We start from the raw sequence: 25,216 nt of genomic DNA on the forward strand, positions 1-25,216 counted from the left end.
TTCAACATCTTGGGAGAGGTGGGAGTAAAGAGTCTTCTACTAAGTTAAAAATAAAGATAATTTCCTTAACTTGATAAAAACTACTGATCAGGGTCCAAGTTAAGAAAAGATGAGATATTCCTAACAAAGGGAAAAAATTAAAATATCTCATCAACTCTTGGGGAAAAAATGAATTATAACTATCACTAGCTATAGAGGGTAAGAACATCTAAAATAATTAACTGAAATATTATTAGAGAATTGCATTAGATATCCAAGTGATTAACATACAAAATTAAAAGCTGTGGGTGGGAAGAGATCAACCAAAGAACTTGTATGCATATATGCATAACCCATAGACACAGACAAGAGGGTGGTGAAGGCCTGGGGAAGGGGTCAATGGGGGGAAAAAGGGGGCATATGTAATACTTTCAACAATAAAGATTTTAAAAAATAAAAAATAAATTTAAAGCTTTTCTGTAAACCAGTGATAACCATTTAGAAAACAGTAAGAAAAAATATCCTAAATAAATAGAAAAAAAAAAAACAATGAAACATCTAGTAATAACCTTAACAACAAATGTATCAAACCTAATGGAAATACCTACACAAGTTATTCATGGACATAAAGAAGTCTGAATAAATGGAGATAGCCATGATCTTGGAAATGAAGAATCATTACAGTGAAGATGAAAAATAGGGAGGAAAAAACTTTAAAAACTATGTTTGTGTGTCTGTGTATTTATATTTATATTTATATTTATATTTATATTTATATTTATATTTATACAAATAGGTTGAACGCTGTTCTCAATGACAACCAGTACATGGGCATAGATATAATTGTGACATTTTCAGAAGGCAGCATTAAATTGTTGGGATCTAGTTGTTTCAAGGTGGACTTCTATTAAACATACTAATGAAGAACTTTATGACAAAATTCAGGAAAAAAAATGTTTGCAAAATTCAACAACAGGCAAAATTCTGATATACAAGAAAATGAAAATGCAAGGCTTTTTATGCTTAGTATTCCCAAGTGGCATGTGTTACAAACATTTCCAGCTTTCCTTTTTAGCTTGTAGACTATAAATACTTACGTATTGGGTCTTGTCTCTGCCTAGTAACTGCGTCAATAATACCCTATCCTTCCAGTTTTTCACTAACTGCTATTTAGAGACTTGCAGTGTTTGGCTTCATCAATCATTTATTGTGCAGGGTTTAATCAAAGAACAGGAGGAAACAAGGATGGAATTAAAATATATAGGTTTATAGTTTTACTGTAAGAAACAGTGATCTATAATTTTCTCCTTCCACATGCCCAAATATATATATAAAAACATGGATATTTACTCCAACATAGTTTAGAATAGGCAGAATTTAGAAGCAATTCAAAATTCCATAATAGGGGAAAGGATAAATTATGGTACAGCCCTCAAAACTGTATGAGCTAAAAATTAGCTAAATCTTTGTGTACTGAATTAAAATATGTCCAAAATGAATCGGTAAGAAAAGCAAGTTACAAAACAGTGTTTACAGTATGATTTTATATAACTCAGTTTATATGTAAATGTGTTCTATACATTCACATACGTATATCAATGCAAATGCAGGGAACAGGTCTAGGGACAGGAGTAGAATAGAGAAAAGGAACTTTCACTTTTCATTTTACAGTTCTATGATACTTGAAGCTTTTACAAAGAGTGCATATGATTCATGACATTAAATTTTATTAAAAAATAAATCACTCTTTTCCATGTAGTATAAACTTAGTCATTGAAAATGCATCCAGTTAAATTAAGACAACGATCAAAAATAGACATCAGACTAATGCCCCTAATTAGTCTGAATGTGCATGTGAATAATATAAGGAATATGCCAGAAGCACACAAAAATTCTACTGTGTCATATTCCACAAATATTTCAGTCTATCAGGTCAATCACAGAAGATACATGAACAAATTCAAAGGCAATTCTGCACTTCAAGTTAATTGAAAACCTTCTGATTCTTCTTGCTACTAGATCAGGCCTTTTCATCACAAAATAGAACAATAATCTGCATCCCCTGCCTGTTTTAGGTTTACAATAAATGCCACTCAACAAGGTTAAGACGGAAGACAACATGTACAATGTAAACGTAGAAGTGAAAGGACTAGTATGAAAAAAACATAAACTGTAAAAAGTCTGTAATCAAATAAATGAAAACAAATAAATTGACAGTAATGACATGTTTAAAAATATAGGTAAAAGTCTGGTAGTATATACAACAAAAAGTCAATAGTAGCTAGGGGATAGATTTATGAGCTCTTTTTGTCTTCTTTTGTGCTTTGCAAGAGTTCAACAAGCATACATAAAAGACTGAAAAACAGCCATAATCTTTTAAACCTTCCTTGTATCCACAATCTTTGACAATGCGACTTGCCCATCCGTTGAAGTTGGGCTGACCTGTGACTTGCTTTGGCCAACACTCTATTAACAAGTGACGCGTGCTAGTTTCTAGCCTGTGCTTCAAGAACCTTGGATGCTGCTACTTGCCCCTGTGAAACCTCTGCTCCCACCATGTGAACAAGACCAAGCTAGCCTGCTGGAGGATTAGAGACAAGCAGGCTACAGTTTTACCAGCCACAGCCCCAGATATTTGAGACAGCCCAGCTGAGACCAACAAATCCAACCCACATGACCTGCAATTGATAACTGATCTATGAGGAGCCTAGATGAAATCTGAGCTGGCCAGCGGAGCTCAGCCTAAACTGCAGGCCTGCACGTGAGCTATATAAAAAAGTTGTTGCCAAAACCGGTTTGGCTCAGTGGATAGAGCGTCGGCCTGTGAACTGAAAGGTCCCAGGTTCGATTCCGGTCAAGGGCATGTACCTGGGTTGCGGGCACATCCCCAGTAGGAGATGTGCAGGAGGCAGCTGGTCGATGTTTCTCTCTCATCGATGTTTCTAACTCTCTATCTCTCTCCTTTCCTCTCTGTAAAAAATCAATAAAATATATTAAAAAAAAAAAAAGGTGTTTATTTAATCCAGTAAATGTTAGGGGTGGCTTGTTTAGCATCAATAGCTTGCTGATAGAATATGACTTTTACAAGAAAAATAAGTGTGTTTAAAAAACAAAAGGCATTGTTAATTTCTAATTATAACATTGTTTACTCCACAATATTAAAATGTCATATTTTCAGGTGTATATCTTTTTCTTTTCTTTATTTAAAATAACATTTTATTTTATTTTATTTCTTTTAATTAAATGTATTGGGGTGACATTGGTTAGTAAGATTATGTAGGTTTCAAGTGTACATTTCTATGATACATGACCTGTGTATATTGCATTGTGAGCCCACCACCCAAAGTCAAATCACCATATATTTGACCCCATTAACCCTTTACTACCCTTCAACCCCGTTCCCTCTGGTAACCACCATACTGCTGTGTCTATGAGTTTCAGTTTTTTCTTGTTTTTAATCATCATGTTGTCTTGTTAACATGTGTTTTGTGTGTGTGTGTGTGTGTGTGTGTGTTTCTTCTTTATTAAGGTATTACATATGTGTCCTTATCCCCCCACTGCTCACCCCACTTGTGCCCTCAACCCCTGGTGTCTGTGTCCATTGGTTAGGCTTATATGCATGCATACAAGTCCTTTGGTTGATCTCTCCCCCTTCCCCCACCCTCCCCTGCCTTCTCTCTGAGATTTGACAGTCTGATCGATGCTTCTCTGTCTCTGGATCTGTTTTTGTTCATCAGTTTATGTTGTTCATTATATTCCACAAATGAGTGAGGTCATATGTTTATCTTTCTCTGACTGACTTATTTCTCTTAGCATAATGCTCTCCAGGTCCATCCATGATGTTGCAAATGGTAGGAGTTCCTTCCTTTTTACAGCGGCGTAGTATTCCATTGTGTAGATGTACCACAGAAACATTAAATTATCTCAATAGTGCAATGGAACTACTTTATATTGAAGAATCCAAGTTCACATTTAGCAAACCTTTTCACTCCATCTATATATATAAAAGGTTAAGCGACTGTCCAATCAGAAGCTATGATGCGCAATGACCACCAGGGGGCAAACGCTCAACACAGGAGCTGCTGAGCTGCAGTGACTTGGCAGCGGCGGTTCTCAGGTGATGCACCTCGGAACCAAAGAGGAGGGAGCCTAATTCTGGGGTGCGTCACCCAAGAACCCCCTCTCGCAACCTGGGACCCCTCAGGGGATGTCAGAGAGCCAGTTTTGGCCAATCCCTGCAGACCAGGCCGAGGGACCCTACCTGCCAGAGGGACCCTGCTCACTCTTCAGACACCCTTTGAGCTGCAGCGCCGCCCCAGGTGCAGCCGACCGGGGAGGGACCATGGGAGGTTGGATCCAGGGCATGTCCAGCCCGTCTCACCCAGTCCCACTCTGCTGGCTACCTTATAATTAATTTCCTTTCAATGTGCACAAATCTATGCACCGGGGCACTAGTCCTACTAACAAGTTAAGCACCCAGCATGTTTTGTCTTCCAGACAGAAAGTATAGTGTCAGTCACCTGTGACTGACTGGGCACTTAATGTGTTAATAAAAGTGTATGTGGTTGTCATGCCCTCAAGCTGTGATGACCTCACACCACAATGAGCGATCCCCAGGAGGCTGTGTGCACAGTGGGCGCGAGTGGGTGGGTGGGGCTACGTGCGAGCGCTGGTGGGCTGGGACTTGACGTTGCATACACAGCACGGAGGCAGGGCCCACGGCTCTGCGCGGCGAAGCCTGGGGGGTCCCGCGGCTCCACGCAGTGCGGAGGTAGGACCCCCAGCTCCAGCCTACCTCTTTGGGGCAATCCATTGCAGGGCTCCTGCACTGTGAGAGGGCACAGACCAGGCTGGGGGACCCCCCGACAAGTACATGAATTTCATGCACCGGGCCTCTAGTATATAGATAAAAGAACTGGTGTGTGACAAGATTTGTTTTAATTACCTATCAAAGATTAATGATAGAACTAACTTAGCCCTGGAAAGAACAGTCACCTCAAGCACCAAAGGCATTAAGAAATTTCTCTGTGCCAGGTTGGATACTCAGTGCCTTTAAATCTACTCATTCATCCATTTCATCTTTAAATCAATTTGATGAGCTAAGTATTGTCATTGTCCTGGTGGTACAGGTGTGAAAACTAAAGCATAAAAAGGTTAAGTTGCTTGCCAAAGTCATCTAGCTAGTAACTAATAGAGCAGTCTTTCAAATTCAGGCAATCAGGATCCAGAACCTATGTTCTTAATCATGTTATTAGACTGAGGGCATAGGGATGAAGATGAGGAAAAGAGCTGACTGGCTACTTGATGTGTCCAAACATTATGAAAATAGATCATCTTAAGGAAATTAGGAACCATGTGAAATTAAGCAAATAAAAACAGAGAAAAATGCATTGTATTCAGAGAAAACAATTGCATACCAAAGGGGAGATGAAAAAATGCTTTATTTATTTATTTTGTTGTGAATCATACTGTTATTGTAACAGCAATGTAAACACTAAATAATGGTCTGAAAAATTTACACTGTACCTATATAAAGATATTAGAGAAAATTTGCATATGTTGAGACAAGGATAGCAGCTGCTGGGGAAAAGGTGAGACAAAATAACTAATAGGAAGATAAAATGTTATCAAGCAGTTTAAGCATATTATTTACAAATATGATAATAACTTACTAAAAGAATTGAAAAGGCTTGCCTATGAGGAAGAAGCATGCATTTGTTACAAGATATATTACTTGGCTGTTTAAAATCTGTAAAAGTATTATTTCAATTTAAAAACTAATTAAAAATATAACATAAACTAAATTCCCTCTCATTACTGGATCAAACAATTCTCATCATGAGTGTACCTACTATTAATGTACCAGCCTGCATAAAAATAATCAGCTTAATGATGCCAACCAAAACAAATTTAAATGTGAAATACTAATTCCTCGCTTTTGTGTATACTGCTATTGGGCAAAAATACCTTCAAAGTCATCTACAATTTATACATAATTAGTGTATCTGCTAATAAGAAAAAAGGAATCAGCATCATTATGACCTATTTTTGCCTGAAAGGATAATTTAAATTCTGGAAATAAAGCAGCAAGAGGCTTTTAGTCTTACTTTTTTTCTCTCTAGAATAACCATGGATAAAAACCATGGTTACTTCAATATCACAGGTGTCATCAATCATTCAATTAAATAACCAAAGAGTTCAAGACATGCAAGAACAGCTTCTCCACAAGATGCCGATATCTGATAATGTCTCACTGACTCACTCTTTTTGAATCATAACTATTTTGTACATTTTGACACTGTCTTCCTTATCTATCTTTACTAAGCATCCCGCTGCCATTTTTAAGTTTATTTGTATTTAAATGCCATAAACATAAATAATCCAGAAATATAAGCTATAGTCTGTATAAATTTAGAAGATAAATTTTATATCTATGATATATTCAAAATAAGTAGAAGAAAATAGCTGCATTACCTATTTTCACTTCATCTTTATAGTTTATAAAGTTAGTGGCTGAACTAAAAGAAGTTATTTCAATGTGTTGTAGACCAGACCTGTGAGTCACCACAGCACAGATGTTTGAATATAGAACACTATATGGAGACCAGGTCCAAAAATGAGAGAGTCAGAGAGGCCTGGAACAGCTGCAATGGGCAGTACTGCCCATTCACCAGTTTTATCCCTCTCCCCAAAATGCAGGAAGGCTACATTTCTCAGCTACCTTTGCTTCTAGATGGGGACATGTGACTAGGCCCCAAAAAGCAGCATGGAGCAGACATTCCCAAACCCCATCTGTGACTGCACTGGACTTGTGGCATGTATAGTTTTTATAACTCTCGAAGAAGCGAATTAATCCTATGCCTATACACTGTAATATAAGGGATATACTACCTTAATGAAGAGCTACTGGTAGTATATATTTTCATTCAATTAAAAAGTAAATCATTTTAATTGTGGGAGAATAGCACAGGTCTTGGCATGAAACTAGACCACTGGAAGAATTTGTTTCACTTATTCCCTCCACTCAATAAATGTTTAAATACGTTGCAACATATTGTAATGTTAGAAAGAGAGCAGCTTTGGGTCAGAACATATTCATTTAACCCCAACTCTATCACTTAGTTCTCTACGAGCAAGTTTCTTAAGCTCTCTGAACTTCAGTTTCAGGGTCCCACCACCTCATGGGGCTTTTGTGAAGATTAAATGGAACCATTTTCACCATACGTGCCCAATACCTGGGTTTGAAAATGGGCTTTGAGCAAGTTGCTTAACTTTCCTAATGCTCAGGTTCCTATGGCAGTGACAGAATTTTTCTGATGAGGTTGTTGTGAGAATTAATTGAAATAGTCTAATTGTCTACACAACATAGCACTGTGTCTAGTACATAAGTGTCCAAGCAGTGCTTAAAGATGAGGCAGATACACACATGGTTTATCTCAAGCCCCTCAACAATATTGTGAGTACCATTATGTACTAGTAAGTACTATCTACACTAATAAAAGAGAAACATGGTAATTGGCGTATGACCACTACCCTTTTCATTGGCTAATCAGTGAGTATATGCAAATTAACTGTCAGCCAAGATGGCGGACGGCAGCCAGGCACTGAAGCGAGCATGAGGCTTGCTTGCTGCGGACTCCAACGTTCCCCACCTCACTTGCTGGCCTCTCAGTTGCAACTCTAAGCAACTATGTACTATGTTGCAAATAAGAAGCTAAACAAAACCCAAGAAACCAGCCAGACTGAAACCCAGCCGGACCGAAACTTTGTATCCATGTTTTCAGCAGCGAGGCCTCAGAGCTAAAGCTGGCCCAGAATAAAAAAAAAAAAGAAAACAAGGAGCGGTTGGGAGCTCCAGTCACTCGCCACCCGGAAAACAGCCCTCAGCCCCTCACCCAGACTGGCCAGGCACCCCAGTGGGGACCCCCACCCTGACCCAGGACACCCTTCAGGGCAAACCAGCCAGCCCCTACCCATGCACCAGGCCTCTATCCTATATAGTAAAAGGGTAATATGCCTCCCAGCACCGGGATCAGCGGAGCAGCGAGGCTCCCGGCACCGGGATCAGCGTGACAGGGGACAGCGCCCAAACCCCCTGATCACACTGCGGCTCTGTGTGTGACAGGGGGCGGGGCCACAACCTCCCTATCCGCCCTGCTCTGTTTGTGACAGGGAAAGGCGCCCCAACCCCCTGATCAGCCCTGTTCTGTGCCTGATAGGGGGGAGCTCCCCAATCCCGATTGCCCTGGGACTCTGTGTTTGACAGGGTGCGGTGCCCCAACCCCCCCCCCCCCCCATGGGCCCTGCTCTGTGCCTGATAGGGGGGAGCTCCCCAATCCCCTGATCGGCCCTGCTCTGTGTGTGACAGGGTGCGGCGCCCCAACCCCACCCTCGCCCCCACGGGCCCTGCTCTGTGTGTGACATGGTAGAGCCATAACCTCTCCATCGGCCCTGCCCCAAGTATGACAGCAGTGGCGCCCCATCCCCCTGATCGGCCCTGCTCTGTGGGTGATAGAGGGTGGCGCCCCAACCCCCCTCCACGGGCCTTGCTCTATGTGTGACAGGGTAGAGCCATAACCTCCCCATTGGCCCTGCCCTGAGTGTAACAGGGTGCAGCACCCCAACCCCTTGATCCGCCCTGCTCTGTGCATGACAGGGGGCGGCGCCCCAACTCCCCAATCGGCCCTGGTCTGAGCCTGATCAGGAGTTGCACTTAGGGATTGGGCCTGCCCTCTGCCACCCGGGAGCAGGCCTAAGCCAGCAGGTCGTTAACTCCTGAGGGGTCCCAGACTGTGAGAGGGCACAGGCCGGGCTGGGGGACCCCTCTCCCCCCGCCCCCGAGTGCACAAATTTTTGTGCACCAGGCCTCTAGTCCTATATAATAAAAGGCTAATATGCAAGTAGACTGAACAGCAGAACAACTGAACACCTGGTCATTATGACGTGCACTGACCACCAGGGAGCGCACGGAACATGGCGGGTGTCGGCTGAGGCGGGATGGTGGAGCAGGTGAGTGAGGGGGAGGGGGCAGACCAAAGGGGGCAGCGCCAGTTGCTGTCATCAGGGCGAGCCTCTGGTGGTTACTGAAAATTCTTTGCTCCCATGCGCTGCAGTCCTGCCCAGCACTTGCACCTGCTGCCGGCCCCGCTCGTACCCACTGCTGGCACCAGAGCTGCCACTTGCAACCGGCGCCAGGCACAGGCCCCAATTGCCCCTGAGGGCTTCTCCACCTCCCTTGCTCCTGAGGGGCAATCGGGGCAGCAGCCACCACTTGCACCCACTGCTGGTGCCAGCTGTCAGAGGGTGTGAGCGGGACTGGCAACATCAGTGCGTGGGAGCAGCGGTGGTGGGATTGGGGCTGCCGGCAGATAGGGGACTGGGAGCAGTGGCGGGAGGGGCCGGGCGGAGGCACGGAGGATGGACCGAGACCCGTCCCTGTGCCCACCACAGCCTTTCAAGGTGCATGAATTTGTGCACTGGGCCCCTAGTTAAGTATAAATAGATGGAGCTCCGAATGCAGCTATTAGGACAAACGTAGCATTTATATTATGTTTATAAAAGACTGCCATTTATTGTGCTAGTCAAACTGGAGATATTTTCATCTTAAGAGAGAAGCATCTTTGCTCTAACCAAGATTATGTATTATATTAGTCAAGATTATTAAATTTAGTAAAGTCTACAGGGGACTGAAACTCAAAGGAACTTGAACCTAAAATGTGATTAATAAGTTTCCCCCAGAATCTTCCATTTATCAAAGGAAGATTAAAGGAATAAGAATAACAAGGAACTTTAAGAACTAATCTAATGAAATGGTGAAAATTTTCACTTTTGATTTCTATTTCTCTCCTTCCCTCCCATCTTCAATAAACATATCTGCTTGGCCTCACAATCTTCCACTAGCGACTCTCATTAAGTGACAGGGGACTTGGCTTCAGTCTCACATTATCCCAGGCAAACCACACATAGAAAGGACAGCTCTATGTACGGAATAAGAATAACAAGGAACTTTAAGAACTAATCTAATGAAATGGTGAAAATTTTCACTTTTGATTTCTATTTCTCTCCTTCCCTCCCATCTTCAATAAACATATCTGCTTGGCCTCACAATCTTCCACTAGCGACTCTCATTAAGTGACAGGGGACTTGGCTTCAGTCTCACATTATCCCAGGCAAACCACACATAGAAAGGACAGCTCTATGTACATGTATAAAATCCCAAAGAAGTCATAAAGCTGGGCTTGAGTCACATGTCCATTACATAACATCATACAGGATGACTAGCAGCCCCTTAAAGACCACATGGAGAGGGGTAAGAGTAGTGGCCATGGGAAAAATATGTCCTACAAGGAAAATAATGGACCAATAGATGCCAAAAGATGAACTAATGAGAGAAAGATGTGCACTACAACTATAAGCTAAAGCCTTGAATAACTATAATGGAATCAATGTTGAACAGTATTTACTGACATAAATTATATAGACATAGATAAAAAATATACATTAGAGGAAAATTCTTTGAGTTAGCAAGTTAACTTTTATGGATGCCTTATACTTTAGCTTCCTAAGGAACTCTTTATCTAATATCCTATTTACTTCAGGAATTATGTATAGAATCGACTCTAGACTTGGGAAAATCACATCTTACCTAATGATGCTGGAGAGAAAAGCAGTTAATAGTTGATACTTTCTTAAAATATTTCCTACTTTATCACTCTAGTCCTGATGAAGCAGAATGGCAAACATATGACAGAGAATTACTTTTCTGTCCACAAAATTCTGTTAATGAACATTAGAAAATGCACTCATCTCTGTTCCTTAAGTATATTTACTCACTCCCCTCCATACTCAACATCTTTCATATTTTCCTTCTCTAAACTATATTCTGGTCATTTCTTTGGCTTTATCTTCCAGTGTACTAATTCTCCCCTTATCTGTTTAAAATGTCTGGTTAAACTACCAGAGATTATGCCGAAACCGGTTTGGCTCAGTGGATAGAGCATCGGCCTGCGGACTGAAAGGTCCCAGGTTCGATTCCGGTCAAGGGCATGTACCTGGGTGGCGGGTACATCCCCAGTGGGAGATGTGCAGGAGGCAGCTGATCGATGTTTCTCTCTCATCAATGTTTCTAACTCTCTATCTCTCTCCCTTCCTCTCTGTAAAAAATTAATAAAATATATTTAAAAAATAAATAAATAAATAAAATAAACTACCAGAGATTATCTTTTCCTTTCACTTATATTTTTCTTTTAATAGACAGAAGAGTCCTGGTACTCTGACAACTGAGGAGCCACCGCCTCAGCCATGGACTGGCAATCTAGATATTTATGTAAGAGAAATAAAATGTCCATTTAATTTACAGCCTTATTATGGGGTAAGCCTAACTAATATATCTAATTGTTTTGGGATTGCCTAATTCATGAATATTTCTATATCATCCCACAAATAAAATGTAAGGGCTTATGTGCATCAATTTTATAAACATTGCCTTGAACTACTCAAAAGTTATCTTTACTTATACTCAACTACTTTCCATTTAGTTAACATTACTGAATAATTAACCTAACTGAGCTATTATGTAATGAACACCACTCCCAATTATTTTCACAAAGAATTATCAGCTTGGTATTTATAATATAATATAATATACATCTACATTTATTATTCTATGAGCCTTCACAATATGAACCCTTTTTTCAAAAATCTAAATGTAAACACCCGTATCTTTAGTCCCAAAGATTTTAACTATTTCCAAGTGTATGTTGGAAATTCAAGAAGAAAGACTGTAAGAAAAAAGTCCATTAAATGATTATTTACAGACTAGAGGCCTGGACCATGAGGGCGCAGACCAGGCTAGGGGGTCCCCTCAGCCCGGTCTGCACTCTCTCACAGTCCGAGAGCCCTTGGGGGATGTCCGGCTGACGGCCATCCTTAGCTGCCACAGAAGGGGGAGAAGCTCCCCGCAGCTGTGAGCCAAGAGCCCGGCTTCTGGCTGAGCGGCGCTCCCCCTTTGGGAGTACACTGACAACCAGGGAGCAGCTTCTGCATTGAGCGTCTGCCCCTGGTGGTCAGTGCACATCATAGCAACTGGTTGTTTCGCCATTCAGTCGATTTGCATATTACCCTTTTATTATATAGGATACCAAAAGTTCTCCTATTGCTACTACTTAGAAATCATCAAACTACTCTGGTCTTTGAAATTAAAGCACCTTCTTTTATAGATCCATTTGATTGTCAATACAGACATGTCTTCCATGAGGCACCTCAGATACCTGAATCACAATGCTCCATTTCTTTTCATATCATTCCAAACAAGTGGAAGTTTGGCATTTACTTCACTGTGAAGCAGACCTGAGAGATTAGCTCACACAGGTAAAGAAGAGCTGGCTGCATGTAGACAGCAATTGAAGAATCAATGTCAGACCAGTCAGAGCTCCCTTCCACCACAGCCTACCCCAATAAAAGCAAAAACCAGAATATGGTCAGCTGCAAGATACTGATTCAAACCAGAGGACAACTCAAAGAAAACCATGGGTTAAAAGCATCCCCACAGATTGGCCCTGATCGCTGGCCAGGTCTAGGGACCCTACCCAGCCACAAATTTCAGGCACCAGGTCTCTAGTCTATATATATAAAAGCCTAAGCGACTGTTCGATCATTTGACCATTCAACCGGTAGGTGTGATGCACACTGACCACCAGGAATAGACACTCGGACCAGTAGGTTACCTTGCTGCTGGGGTCCAGCCGATTAGGACTGGGCAAGATGGGCCAGACCCACCATGGAGCCCTCCCATGGTCCCTCCCCAGCCCTGATCATGCACCAGTAGGGTCCTTCAGCCTGGCTTGCACCCTCTCGCAATCCGGACTCCAGGCCTCTTGTAATAAAATAAAGTAAATGTAGATATAAGCAACTGACCTTAACCAGTGGTTCTCAAAATTTAGTATGAGTCAGAATCATCAGGAGAACTACTAAGATAGAGACAGCTGGGCCTCACTCTCAGAGTCTCTAATTCAGTAGGTCATGAAGGAAGACTGACGATTTGCATTTCTAATAAACTCTCAGGAATCTTATGCTGCTGGCCCTGGGATCAACTTTGATCACCACCTAGAGAACATTCATATGAAGACTTTGGTGGGTAACATTTTTTTTTCCTTTCTCTGCAGAGAAGCTCTCTAGTTGTGAAAAAACTAGAGCCTTTGTGGTCTCTACTGAGCCACTGGGGGTCAAGAAAACATTCAGAGTGAGTGTCCTTGAAATAGCACATAATCATGGGGAAACTTCTGAAAAACTTCTGATCCATGATCCTCATCAGAGATTTTCATAATCTCCCTCAGGACCAAACCTACAACAAATTTCTCAAGCTCATTCACTTAACTGGAATCTTATAGCATTAAACATTTCCCTAACCAATCCTGATTTCAAAATTTCAGCAAAGTGAATTACTTTTTCAAATGTTTCTTTTGCAGTTTCCATTTATGAAATACTGAAAACAAATCTTCATTAATTGATTAGCTATAACTGGTTGGCCTTACAAATATAATTCCCATAAAGGTATCCAAATTATTACAAATCAAATAGTTACTCTGTGTATACCATCAATTTCCTATTCACCTAAAGATTTTAAATTCTTACATTAATTATTTTTTATCCCATAATAGGATATTGATGATAATACAGTTTCTAAAAATTAGAGATTCAATTTAAAATATGTTTAACTTAAGACCAAGTTATGTTTAACTTAGAACTCTGATAAATTTCTAATGGAAGTATAAAATGGCACAATCACTTTGAAAAACTCTCTTAGACCAGTTCTTCAAAGCTAAATTTACATCTACCTTATGACACAATGACTCTATTCCTGGATGTTTATTACCCAAAAGAAATTGTAAAATGTTCACAAAAACATATGTACAGCCCTAGCCAGTTGATTCAGTGGATAGAGCATTGGCCCTATCCACTGAGGGTTCTGGATCTGATTCCAGTCAAAGGCACATACCTTGGTGGCAGGCTTGATCCCTGGCCCAGTAGGGGCAAGTGAGAGAGGTAACCAATCGATGTATCTATCTCACATCAACATTTCTGTCTCTCCCCCTCCTTTCCACTCTCTCTAAAAATCAATGGAAAAATATCCTCAGGTGAGGATTAACAAAACAAAACAAAAAAATCATATGTACAGGAATGTCCCTAGCTTAACTCAAGTTCTGAGGCAGGCTACACACACACACACACACACACACACACACACACTCACACTCACACAAAAAGTCCTTGTACAAAATAGTCAAAAACTAAGAAAGTATGATCTATTCATACTTAGCAATGAAAAAGGAATAAACTACTGATATAAGCACCAATATGAATGAATCTCAAAAGCATTAAGTTGAACAAAGGAAGTCAAACACAAAAGAACATATATAGCACTGTGTGATTTCATTTATATAAAGCCCCAAATGTGCAACAACCTATGGTAATAGCAAGCAGAAAGTGGCTAAGTTTGGGATAGGGATAATGGACTGGCAGGAAAGATGAATTAATTCATTATTTCTGAAATGATGGAAATACTCTATGTCAGTGGTTCTCAACCTTCCTAATGCTGCGACCTTTTAATACAGTTCCTCATGTTGTGGTGACCCTCAACCATAAAATTATTTTCGTTGCTACTTCATAACTGTAATTTTGCTACTGTTATGAATCGTAATGTAAATATCTGATATGCAGGATGTATTTTCATTGTTACAAGTTGAACATAATTAAAGCATAGTGATTAATCACAAAAACAATATGTAATTATATATGTGTTTTCCAATGGTCTTAGGCGACCCCTGTGAAAGGGTAGTTCGACCCCCAAAGGGGTCACAACCCACAGGTTGAGAACCGCTTCTCTATGTCATATTTTGCACAGTGATAACATTGATGTGTAAGATTGTCAAAAAATCTATCAAATTGAACACTTAATATCTATGCATTTTATTATATGTAAATCACAGTGCACTAGAACAAAATACTTTTAAGCTAAACTACTCAAAGAAAAGAATGATTTGCCGAAGCAATGTTTCCTGGACTCAAAATATACATTAAACAGAACAAATCATTTGATGTTAAAATTTCTAGTCACAGATGAGTGTTTACAGAATCATAATTTTAAGCTAAAAGGAGCATGACTGTACACCAGTTTTCCTTAGACAGTCATCCCAATGTAGTCCTGATGTCACAGCATTAATAGTGCCTCCTTCACCTTCAAAGTATTCTAATTTAGATTAACACCTATATAGACACTTCAGCTATAAGGGCATTTAATGTTATTTAGTATAATAAGCTCATTCACTTTTTCATTCAACCCACATTTACTAAGCAACTATGTAGATGACCATAGTCCCTATGTTCTCAAATAATTCACATTGCTTCTTTTTCCACAATCAAAATATAAAATGGCTAGATAGATTTCCCCTAAACTTAACATAAAATATACAACTGAGAAAAAACTAAATATGGAACAAATCAGAATTTTTCTACAAGGTAAGTATAAACCAAATTTACAAGGAAAAATAATTTTTTTGAACTGTAAGAAACAAAAAATATGAAGATATTCACAAATATAAAATAAAGAAAACCTTTACCTGCTGCCCTGTAAAGTATTTTAGGTTCAAAAAATATACAAGGATTTTTATCCTCTATGCATGACAAAAGAAGTCCCTTGGCCTGGAAAGGGCTTCTGGGTACAACCACCTGCAAAAACAGATTTTTTTAAAGACAATTTCAGTAAAAATGTATCCCAGCAAATTCATTATAAGAAGAGTTGACATTTAAATAACCAATTGTTACTAATTAAAAATAGAAATCTGGCATTTTTAGCCTAATTATAATTTTTAATAAAAATGTACATTCTGTCCCAAAATAGCCCACATGTTCAACATTTTTTAAATGCCCATCATATTCTGGTGATTAAAAATGCTCTTCTCCTAATGAGCTAAACTTGCATATACATAAAAAATAAAAGGATTCTACAAAAAGCATTCATCAAAACAAAAAAGTAAAGTTGTCAGTATCTTTCTGTATTTATCTATAAATAAATAAATATTTTCTACTAATACTCTACAGCTAATTCCAAAGGGTATGCAACTCTCTTCTCCAATTTTAAATATCAAAATCTCCTCTTCCATGAAAAACATGGTCTGCATTTCCTACAGGAAAGAGTAATCCACGGAACTTTACAATCAAGCACTATAACATTGTTAATGCAAAGCTAAAGAAATATGTGGATACTGCACACTTCCAGCTAACAGGAAAAGATTCCAGAACCTTCCTGGGAATGAGGTTGATAATGAAGAAAATGGTAATGACAGGAGGTAGCACAAGTGTTAACTGGGTCAAGAACACTATGTGGACTAATTCATCTACTGTTCACAGCAACTCGCCAAGGTAGCTATTATTATTTTCCCCAATTTAGAAATGCAGACTAAAGCTTAAAGAGAGGTCAAATAGCTTGCCCAAGGTTATATCGCTTGCTACACCAGGAATTCTCACCCAGTTCTAACTGATACACAGCTCAAGTTTGTACACCATTTTACCTCAAATCATAAACTTGCATCTAATTTTCAATGATTACTAAATAACTGCATAAAGACAAGAGTTACATAAAAAAAGTTACCATTAAAATAAACCTGAATTTATCACAAAGGCTTAAATAAGGTTCCTTGAAGCAAGGTATATTTGGCTTTCAAAAATCATTGTCATACCATTTTTATTGAAGGACACTATTCCATTTTCTGTAAACTAACTCCTGGACACAGTGCTTACCACAACACAATGTCTTTATCTTATGTTCCCACTTTATTTTTTCTTCTTCTGCTTTCTACATGTGTTTATTTTTAACATTTTGTACTATATGTACAATTTTCATTTGGGATTAAAGAAAGAGAAAGGGGGAGAGGGTAGAGAAAGTAGAGGATTGAGAGAAAAGATGTGTTCTTAAAAATACTGGGTAACGTCATAAACATTAAATGTGAATCAATGTTCAGCTCAAGCACAAAAATAACTATTTCCTCAACTGTGGCTTCTGTCCCAACTTACCACTTCCAGCTTACATCGAACAGTTATGCAACCTGTACTCTACTGAGAAAACTTTATGACTTTGCTTTAGGAGGAAAAAAAACAAATAAAAAAAACATAAACACATGTGCACAACCAGTTCATGTTATCAAAAAACAGACACACAGCCGTGGGTGAACATATCTATGAGTTTTTATAATGATTCTCAAGGAAGCTCTCTAGTAAATAGAACTAGAAAAGAAGATCATGTAAAAAATGAAAAGAAAATATGCAAAATGTTTTTATTAAAAGACCCAAGTTATTATAGAAATTGAAGACTGTTGTAGAAGACAAAGAAAGATGCTTCAACTTTCACTGTTAGAGCAAATATTACCTCCCCTGGAGTGAAAAGCACACCTGGGTAAGAGAGGCCTCTGTCAGTCTGTTTAAAAACATACAGACTAAAAGCAAAAGTCTATCCCTCTGACTAGGAATTAAAGAGTAGATTTATTAATTTACCCCAGAAAAAGATTTATTAATTTAAATGAAAAAGACCTATTAGAAGGAAACAGAGCTTTGAAACAGAGGAAGATAAACCAACTATGTTCTCAGTCTTATTCTTTGAAGCCTAAAATTAATATCGGGTACTATTAATATCAAGCCAGGTACTATTTCAAAAAGAATACTCTATAAATCTGAGCAATGGATTAATGAATATAAAAAACAAAACAAAACTATGCCCTCTTTTTAAAAGGTTTACATGAATTCCCAAAATCCTGTTTGCTTTCCTCTGATAAGCATTTTAGTTAATATTAATAGAATGAACCAAAATGAAAACCTCAACTGGAGATCAAATAAAGTACATAAATGAGTATACCTTAATTCCTGGGCAGTGGGCAAAAAAAGCTTCAGGACTCTGAGAATGGTAGAGAGCCCCATGGCCAACACAGCCCCAAGGGGAACGGATGGTGAGGCTTCCACAATTAAAAAGATCCCCAGAGCGATATCGATACTTGGCGGCTTCATTAACAATCTGAGAAGGGAGAAGAGAAGGGACATGTCACAGGGAGTCCTTCATTCCCATCCATTTTCTTCGACCTTTTATTAGATCTTTACATATATGCCATAACAACATACCTTGTAATGCACTAGCTCAAAGGTAGCACAAAGTTCTTAAGATAGGGAGGGTAGAGGCAAAACTTTAATACTTCATGGACTTAACCTTAGAAATGACCAATTATAGTAAACTGCAATCTTCCTACCTGATCAAAAGCTGGGTAAATATAATCTGCAAACTGAATTTCTGCAATGGCAGTAGCACCAGTGACTGCAATTCCAATCCCAAATCCAACAATTCCTTGTTCACACAATGGGGTATTAAAAACTCTATCTTTTCCTAAAATAAAAAAATAAAATCATTTTATTATGACAAATGAGAGTAATGTAATGCACAATACAACTGAAAAGTCAATGAGTTGGTAATGGTGAGATGGAGAAAAAAAGCAAAGGACAAGTGAAGGAAACAGAAAATAACTAGTATGATAGCTGTTTTAAATGCAAACATAGTAATTATATTAACTAAGTAATTGAAATGTTACAATTAAAAGACAGGGTGTCACACTGAAATTTAAAAAAAGCAAAATCCAACTACTTAAAATAAAACAAATAATAAAGATATCAGAAAGTTATAAATAAAAAGAAAAATATATATACAATAAAAAAAACACAAAGAAAATTGCTACATTAATAGGAGACAAAGTAGACTTTAAAGGAAAAGGCATTACCAGAGATAAAGAGGGAAAATTCATTCTTTAAAAGAGTTCAAGTCACAAGGAGGACATAATTCTAAATTTAAACTCTTATGACAACATGGGCTCCAAATAAATAAATAAACAAACAAGCAAACAGAACTGAAAAAAGAAATGGATAAATTCCCAAGATAGTGGGAAATTTTAACATACCAGTCTCAGTAACTAATAGATAAAGCATACCAAAATAAAAGTAAAAACTATATAAGATTTGAACACCATCAACAAACATGATTTAACTGATAAAGACACTCTACACCTAACAGAGAACACTGGTATTAATTAACCATATACTGGGTTATAAATCTAATCTCAACAAGTTTCAAAGAATTAAAGTAATATAGAATATATTCTCTGACCATTATGGAATTAAGCTAGAAATTATTAACAAAAAGATAATTAGAAAATCCTTATGTTAGACAAAGTTTTAAACATATGTCTAAGTATCTCATGACTCAAAGATTTAGTTATAATGAAAATGAGAAAGTATTTTGACCGGAATGATAATGAGAACTCTATGTATCCCAAGTTATTGAGGTTCCAGTTTCAATAATGGCAGAGTAAACCTCACACATCTAATGAGTAAAATATACAAACAACTACTTACAGGCACTGGAGAGGCAAAAAAAAAAAAAAAGGCCTAAACTTAAAGAGATTGGATCCTTAGAAGAACTGAATTGCAGTGGATGAGCATGACATATATAAGGCATATCCCTTGAGGTGATTCCCCAGTTTCTGAGACATGAGACAGCTAGAATTCAGACAGACAGTCTTATCGGCATGGGGTGTCAAAGAATGGAGTCTGGAACTGCTAGTGGCTGGAAATTGAGGCACTAGTCCCTAAAAGAAGGGCACTACACGAGGGCACCCCAAAATGTATGCATTAAATCTTCTTAAATCCTCGGTTGACCCCTGTGCCTACAAGAGACTCCAAAAGCACAGCAGGTAACTGGAAGCTCAAAGAGCTGAGCATAGATTTCAGCTATGCCCACTAAAAAGGAGGCAGAATTTGGAGTTTGAGATTCTTTCAAAGTAAAGGAGCTTGACAAACAAACACCTTAGGCTTTCCACTGAAACTAGAAGGTATAATGTTACTAGCATACACAACTCATTTCTCATCTGAAATTTTACCACCTCTCAAACCATATTAGCATTTCATAAAAAATTCCAATTTCAGGAACTTGGATGGATAGACACAAGCAATAGCCACAGTCTGAAAGTTTGGGAACAGATCTATGATTCATATTTCAGTTCCATAATACAGGGATACCAGTTCTTCTTGGCACATAGAATTAACTTTCAGCTCAATCAGTTCTTTTGAATATGAACCATAAATAGAGCAGGTGCTAGAAAATGCCAACTAGACACATCCTACAGTTTGCACTCTAAAAGCAGCTGCAAAAACTTAAAGCATGATTCTTACTCATCCCCGATCTGTGACTACCTTCTGACTGTGACCTCTATCCCTCATCAGTTCCCTATTTGACTGTGAGCTGCTTGATAATTTCTGAAAATTTATGATTCCATTGAATTAAGAACAATTCACTGGCAGAAAATGAACACAGATTCCAGCTGCCACCTGTAGGAATCCACACCTGTGGAATACCTGAACCATCTGAATCAGAGGAACAGTGTTATTATTTATTCCTTACTACTTCTGGTTCCCTGGATTCAGATATTTTTCATCTCAGTAAATATAGCCCGTTTTGCTCCTAGAAGGCAGAAAAGTTGAGTTTATCAGAATTCTTACTTCAAAAGATGCTTAATTTGAGGAAATAGCTTAACTCTCTTCATGTTTCTATGATCTAGAAAAAAAAAAAAAACCCTGCTTCAACATGAATTAAATGTTAAAAATCTGTTTCTATTTTCTCCCAAACAGGTAATGATTGAGGGAAGAGCACACATAAAATGTAAAATACTGATGACTTTCTGTGTTATAATGCAATTAACCTGATATAAAATTCATACACACAGTGTCCCAATGGGTAAATTAATAATACATACAGTGATTACACCATTAGCCAAGACAGCTGTGGGTTTAAGTGTCATCTCCACAAATTACTAACTCCTAAGGCTGAATTTCTATTTGTACCAGAAGAACCATAATACTGAAGACTAAAAATTCACACGTATTCAAACATTTACAAAGTACCTAATACTATATACACACTATTCTAGATGCAGAAGATACAGCAGGAAAATAATTCTATCCTTATGGAATTTATATTCCTATCAAGAAAAGGACAAAAACAAAATAAATGAGTAAAATATATAGTGTGTTAAATGATAACAAGTGCTATGGAGAATAGTAAAGTAGGAAGTAGGTGACTGGGGGAGCAGGTGGACCTACTATGATTTTAAATAGGATGATGGGGAAAGACCCACTGAGATGTGATATTTAAAGGAAGAGATGAAGGGTGAGGAAGTATACCATGCATACACACAAGGGAATATATGTTCCAGACAGGGGGATCAGCTAGTGCAAAGGTCCTGAGGTATAAGCATGTTTTAGCACATCAGGGGAAAGACAAAAAGTTCAGAATGGTCTGGAGTAAGAAATAGTGAGAGAAGACAAAGTTGAAGAGTTAATAGAAAGGTATGGGAAGATGGCACAGAGAGAGGGCCTTGTAAGTCACTGTAAACTTTAACTATGAGAATGAGTCAAGTAGGTAAGCTTGACAGGAAGCCAGTGAGCAAAATCATGGCATTCTCTGAAATGACATTTCAACAGGATCCCTCTGGCTGATATTTGGTGAATTGCCTATAAATAGGCAAGGATGGACACAGCAAAATTGATTACAGGATATCACAATAATCCCAGTAAGAATGATGAATCATAACAGCAGAAAAGGTATGAGGTTTTGGATATAGTCTAAAGATAGAGTCTAAAAGATTTCCTGATGAAATGGATGTGGAGTATGAGTCAGAGAAATGCTAAAGATGATTCAAAGGCTTTTGCCCTGAGCAGCTTGAAGAGAGTTGCCATTAACTAAAAAAGGGGAAACCACAAAGAAGCATGTTAAGATATCAGAAGTTCAGTTTTGGAGATATTATGTTTGAAATAGCTTCAGATATTAAGATAAAGCTATTAATTTGACTGTTGGATATATGAAAGTCTTACGCATAAAAATAGCATTAAAGAAAACACAGAACTAGATGAGATTACCAAGTAAATTTAATGAACACATAGAGAGAAAAAATTCAATGTTACAAAGGCAAGAGGTAAAAAATAAATCAGAAAAATTGAGAAGGAAAAAAAAAAAAGCCAAAGAGTTTGCATGAAAACTAGAAGAATGTGCTGGCCTAAAAGAAAGTGCTTCTAAGAGAGTGTAATCAACTTATGCTATATTCTACCAGAAGGTAAGATGAGGCTGAAAATGTTATAACTGGTGACCTCAACATAATAGTGTCTGCAAGTAGGAAGGAGGGAGAAAACAAAAGCCCATTTCAAGAGGGAATAGAAGAGAAATTGAAGACCATGAGTAATGGCAATTATTTGCAGAAATTTTGCTGTAAAGCGCGGGGGGTGGGGGGGGAGCAACAACCAGTAGAGAAGGGAAAATTGATGATTTTGAGAAAAAATAATGAAATAGAGAGAGAAAAAAAGGATGACTAGAAAGAACCATGTCTTTTAAAAGGTGACAAAAAAGGAAGGAGTCTAAGTGTGGAGATGTTGACAGGAACCCTTACTTTCATTCAAACAAGAATAAAGAATGCAAGCACTGATGCTGGAACATGTATATACTGCATACAGTGGTGAGAGCTGATCAAAGTTCTATTAGTTGCCTCTATGTTCTTAATAAAATATGAAATTAGAGTATTATCAAGAGTAAGAATAGAGAAGACAGTGCGAGAGGAAATAAAAGTATAAAAGAGAGAACAGCCCAGAACATGCAGCATGATGGTAGACAGCATGAGCCGGCCTTGGAGAATACTAGTCTTGAAATTAAAGTGATATCAGTTGACAAGATGACATGTGTTGCTCCAACAATGTTCAGCTCAGGGATTTAAGATTTAGACAGAGAGATAGACTGAATTAGAATTGGATTTTGCCAAGCAAATAATAACATGAAATATAAACTAGGTATAAAGGGAAGAGAGGCCATCAGGGGAGTAAGAAACTGTGACAGGTCAGTAGATTTCATGAATTTTAAGAATCAATATGGTCAAAGGATTGGTGGGATGGAGATACTAGAAGCAATTAGCTGGAGAGGTTTGAAATGGAGGTCAGAGTTGGGGATGCTTATAAGCAACTGCAGTTACTGGCAATGACAAAGTCAGGGGTATGACTACGAGTGAGAAGATGAGGTAGGATGGAGGACAAGAGAGAAGCCAGAAATAAAACACTGAGAAGCCAGAATATTGAGAAGACCATCCATGTGGGTACTGAAAGGAGTAGTAAAGACACTGCCAGTGAGCCAGCCTAGGAACAGAGGACTGGCCTGGGATCAACAGATGACAAGGAAGGATATTGTGGCAATTGTTGAAAAGCCCGACCATTAGGAACCAAAAGTTAAAAAAAATTACATGATTAATTGGAAAAGAAAGTATCATGGGGTAAATTGACCTTCCATTTAAATAAAGATTTCTAAATTAAAGAGAATATAGGGGCACTCCAAATTGTATCAATTGGGGGGTGGGGAGGGAAACTCAAAGTTATACCAGAAGGTATACAAAAGGGATAAAAATATGTTCTTTATATAAATCAAAAGGAAAAATTAAGTAGGGAATCCATGAGATAATGATCATGTAAAACTTACAGCTGGGTATGAAAAATTAATTACAGAATTAAAAAACCCTAGTACTACTGCAGAGCTGACCATCAGACCCCCAAATAGGGAAACCAAGTCTTGATTTAAGTGACTTACTCAAAGTCAACAGCCAGTAACTGACAGCCCTGGTACTCTAATCAAGGCTTGCTCCATTGTACTAGAGGAATTTCTTTCCTAAATTGGCTGTTGCAAACTACTCAACTCATAAGTGTTAAAATATATCAAATTAGACCTAAATTATCTGGCACCACAGCCAAAGATGAAAAAAAAAAATAGTTCTGAACATTTAATCTGAATATAGTAAGTCTTTATGGACAATTCCTAAAATCCCCTCAAATGACACATGGAGGAGACTGGCTAGTGCCCAAGGGATAGGGGTGGGGATGACTGGGTAAGAAGGTGAAGGAATCAGCTAAAAAACACATATGCATACCCCATGGACACAGACAATAGTTTGATGAAGGCCAAGGGAGGGGGAAGTCGCAGTGGGTGGTGGTGAGCAAATGGGGGGAGGAGGGGGAGAAGGGAACACCTGCAATAATGTCAACATTAACAATTTTTCATTAAAAAAACACTTAATCAAATAAGAAAGTTGGGCTAAATGTTCACAGAACATGGCCTAGTTACCAACACTTAAATAAAATAAAAAGCATCTCTAAAACATGATATAAAAAAATTGGACAATACTTGAGAATTTTTTAAAAGAACTTTTAAAAGGGCTGCTTCAAACATTGATTAAATAATTAATTGCATAGCAAGATAGCACTATCCTATCCTATCTAATAAAAGAGAAACATGCAAATTGACCATAACCCCGACACCCTTCCCACTGGCTAATCAGCAGGATATGCAAATTAACTGCCAACCAAGATGGCAGCCGGCAGCCTGGCAGCTGAAGCGAACAGGAGGCTTGCTTGCTCCAGTGAAGGAGGAAGCCAATGTTCCTGGCCTGCCGGCCTGCTCTAACCTACACTCTAAGAAACAATGTTTCAATTATAGAAGTTACACAAGCTCCAGAGACCTGCTTTCAGCCAGCTTCGGCCTCAGAGATTAGAGCTGCAGTGATGGCAACAGAGTTCAATTATAGAAGCCAAACAGACCCAGAAACCTTCTTTCAGCCCTCAGAGCTGGAGCCAGCTCTCAGCTCCAGTGACAGCTATAGAAGGTAAATAAATCCCAGAGTAAAAAAAAAGAAAAAAAGGAGAGGCTGAGAGCTTCAGTTGCCCTCCAGCCTGAAAACGGCTCTCAGGCCCTCACCCAGACTGGCCAGGCAACCCAGTGGGGACCCCCACCCTGAAGGGGGTGTGACCAGCTGCAAACAGCCATCAGCCCGCCATCCAGGCTGGCCAGGCACCCAAGCGGGACCCCCACCCTGATCCGGGAAACCCTTCAGGGCAAACCAGCTGGCCCCCACCCGTGCACCAGGCCTCTATCCTATACTACAGGCAGGGCGGGACAGCGAGAGCTACCATCCAGGCCCCATGTGCAGCCCTGGGCAGCGGGGCATAAGCCCCGCCCCCAGCAGGGACCCCTGTGTGCCACCTGAGCCCCCAGCCGGGACCCCCGTGCCACCTAAGCCCCGCACTGCTAAGCCCCGCCCCCAGCCGGGACCCTATGACTATTGGAGAG

At 39.0% G+C, this 25,216-nt stretch overlaps 1 protein-coding gene across 2 annotated transcripts in view; it reads right to left on the reverse strand.

Annotated features, from left to right (window-relative positions):
- Positions 1-25,216, reverse strand: part of BCKDHB (branched chain keto acid dehydrogenase E1 subunit beta) — a 204,968-nt gene that overhangs the window by 134,186 nt on the left and 45,566 nt on the right. For both annotated transcript variants that reach the window (XM_070418189.1, XM_070418190.1), the window contains exons 4-6: positions 18,270-18,403; positions 17,885-18,040; positions 15,597-15,705 (exon numbers count right to left, since the gene is read on the reverse strand). In XM_070418189.1, coding sequence (XP_070274290.1) covers positions 15,597-15,705; positions 17,885-18,040; positions 18,270-18,403 — 399 coding nt within the window. The remainder of the gene's footprint in view (positions 1-15,596; positions 15,706-17,884; positions 18,041-18,269; positions 18,404-25,216) is intronic.

This window comes from Myotis yumanensis, unplaced genomic scaffold, assembly GCF_028538775.1.
Source record: "Myotis yumanensis isolate MYYU_CA2020_CCGP unplaced genomic scaffold, mMyoYum1.0.hap1 SCAF_6, whole genome shotgun sequence".
NCBI lineage: Eukaryota > Metazoa > Chordata > Mammalia > Chiroptera > Vespertilionidae > Myotis > Myotis yumanensis.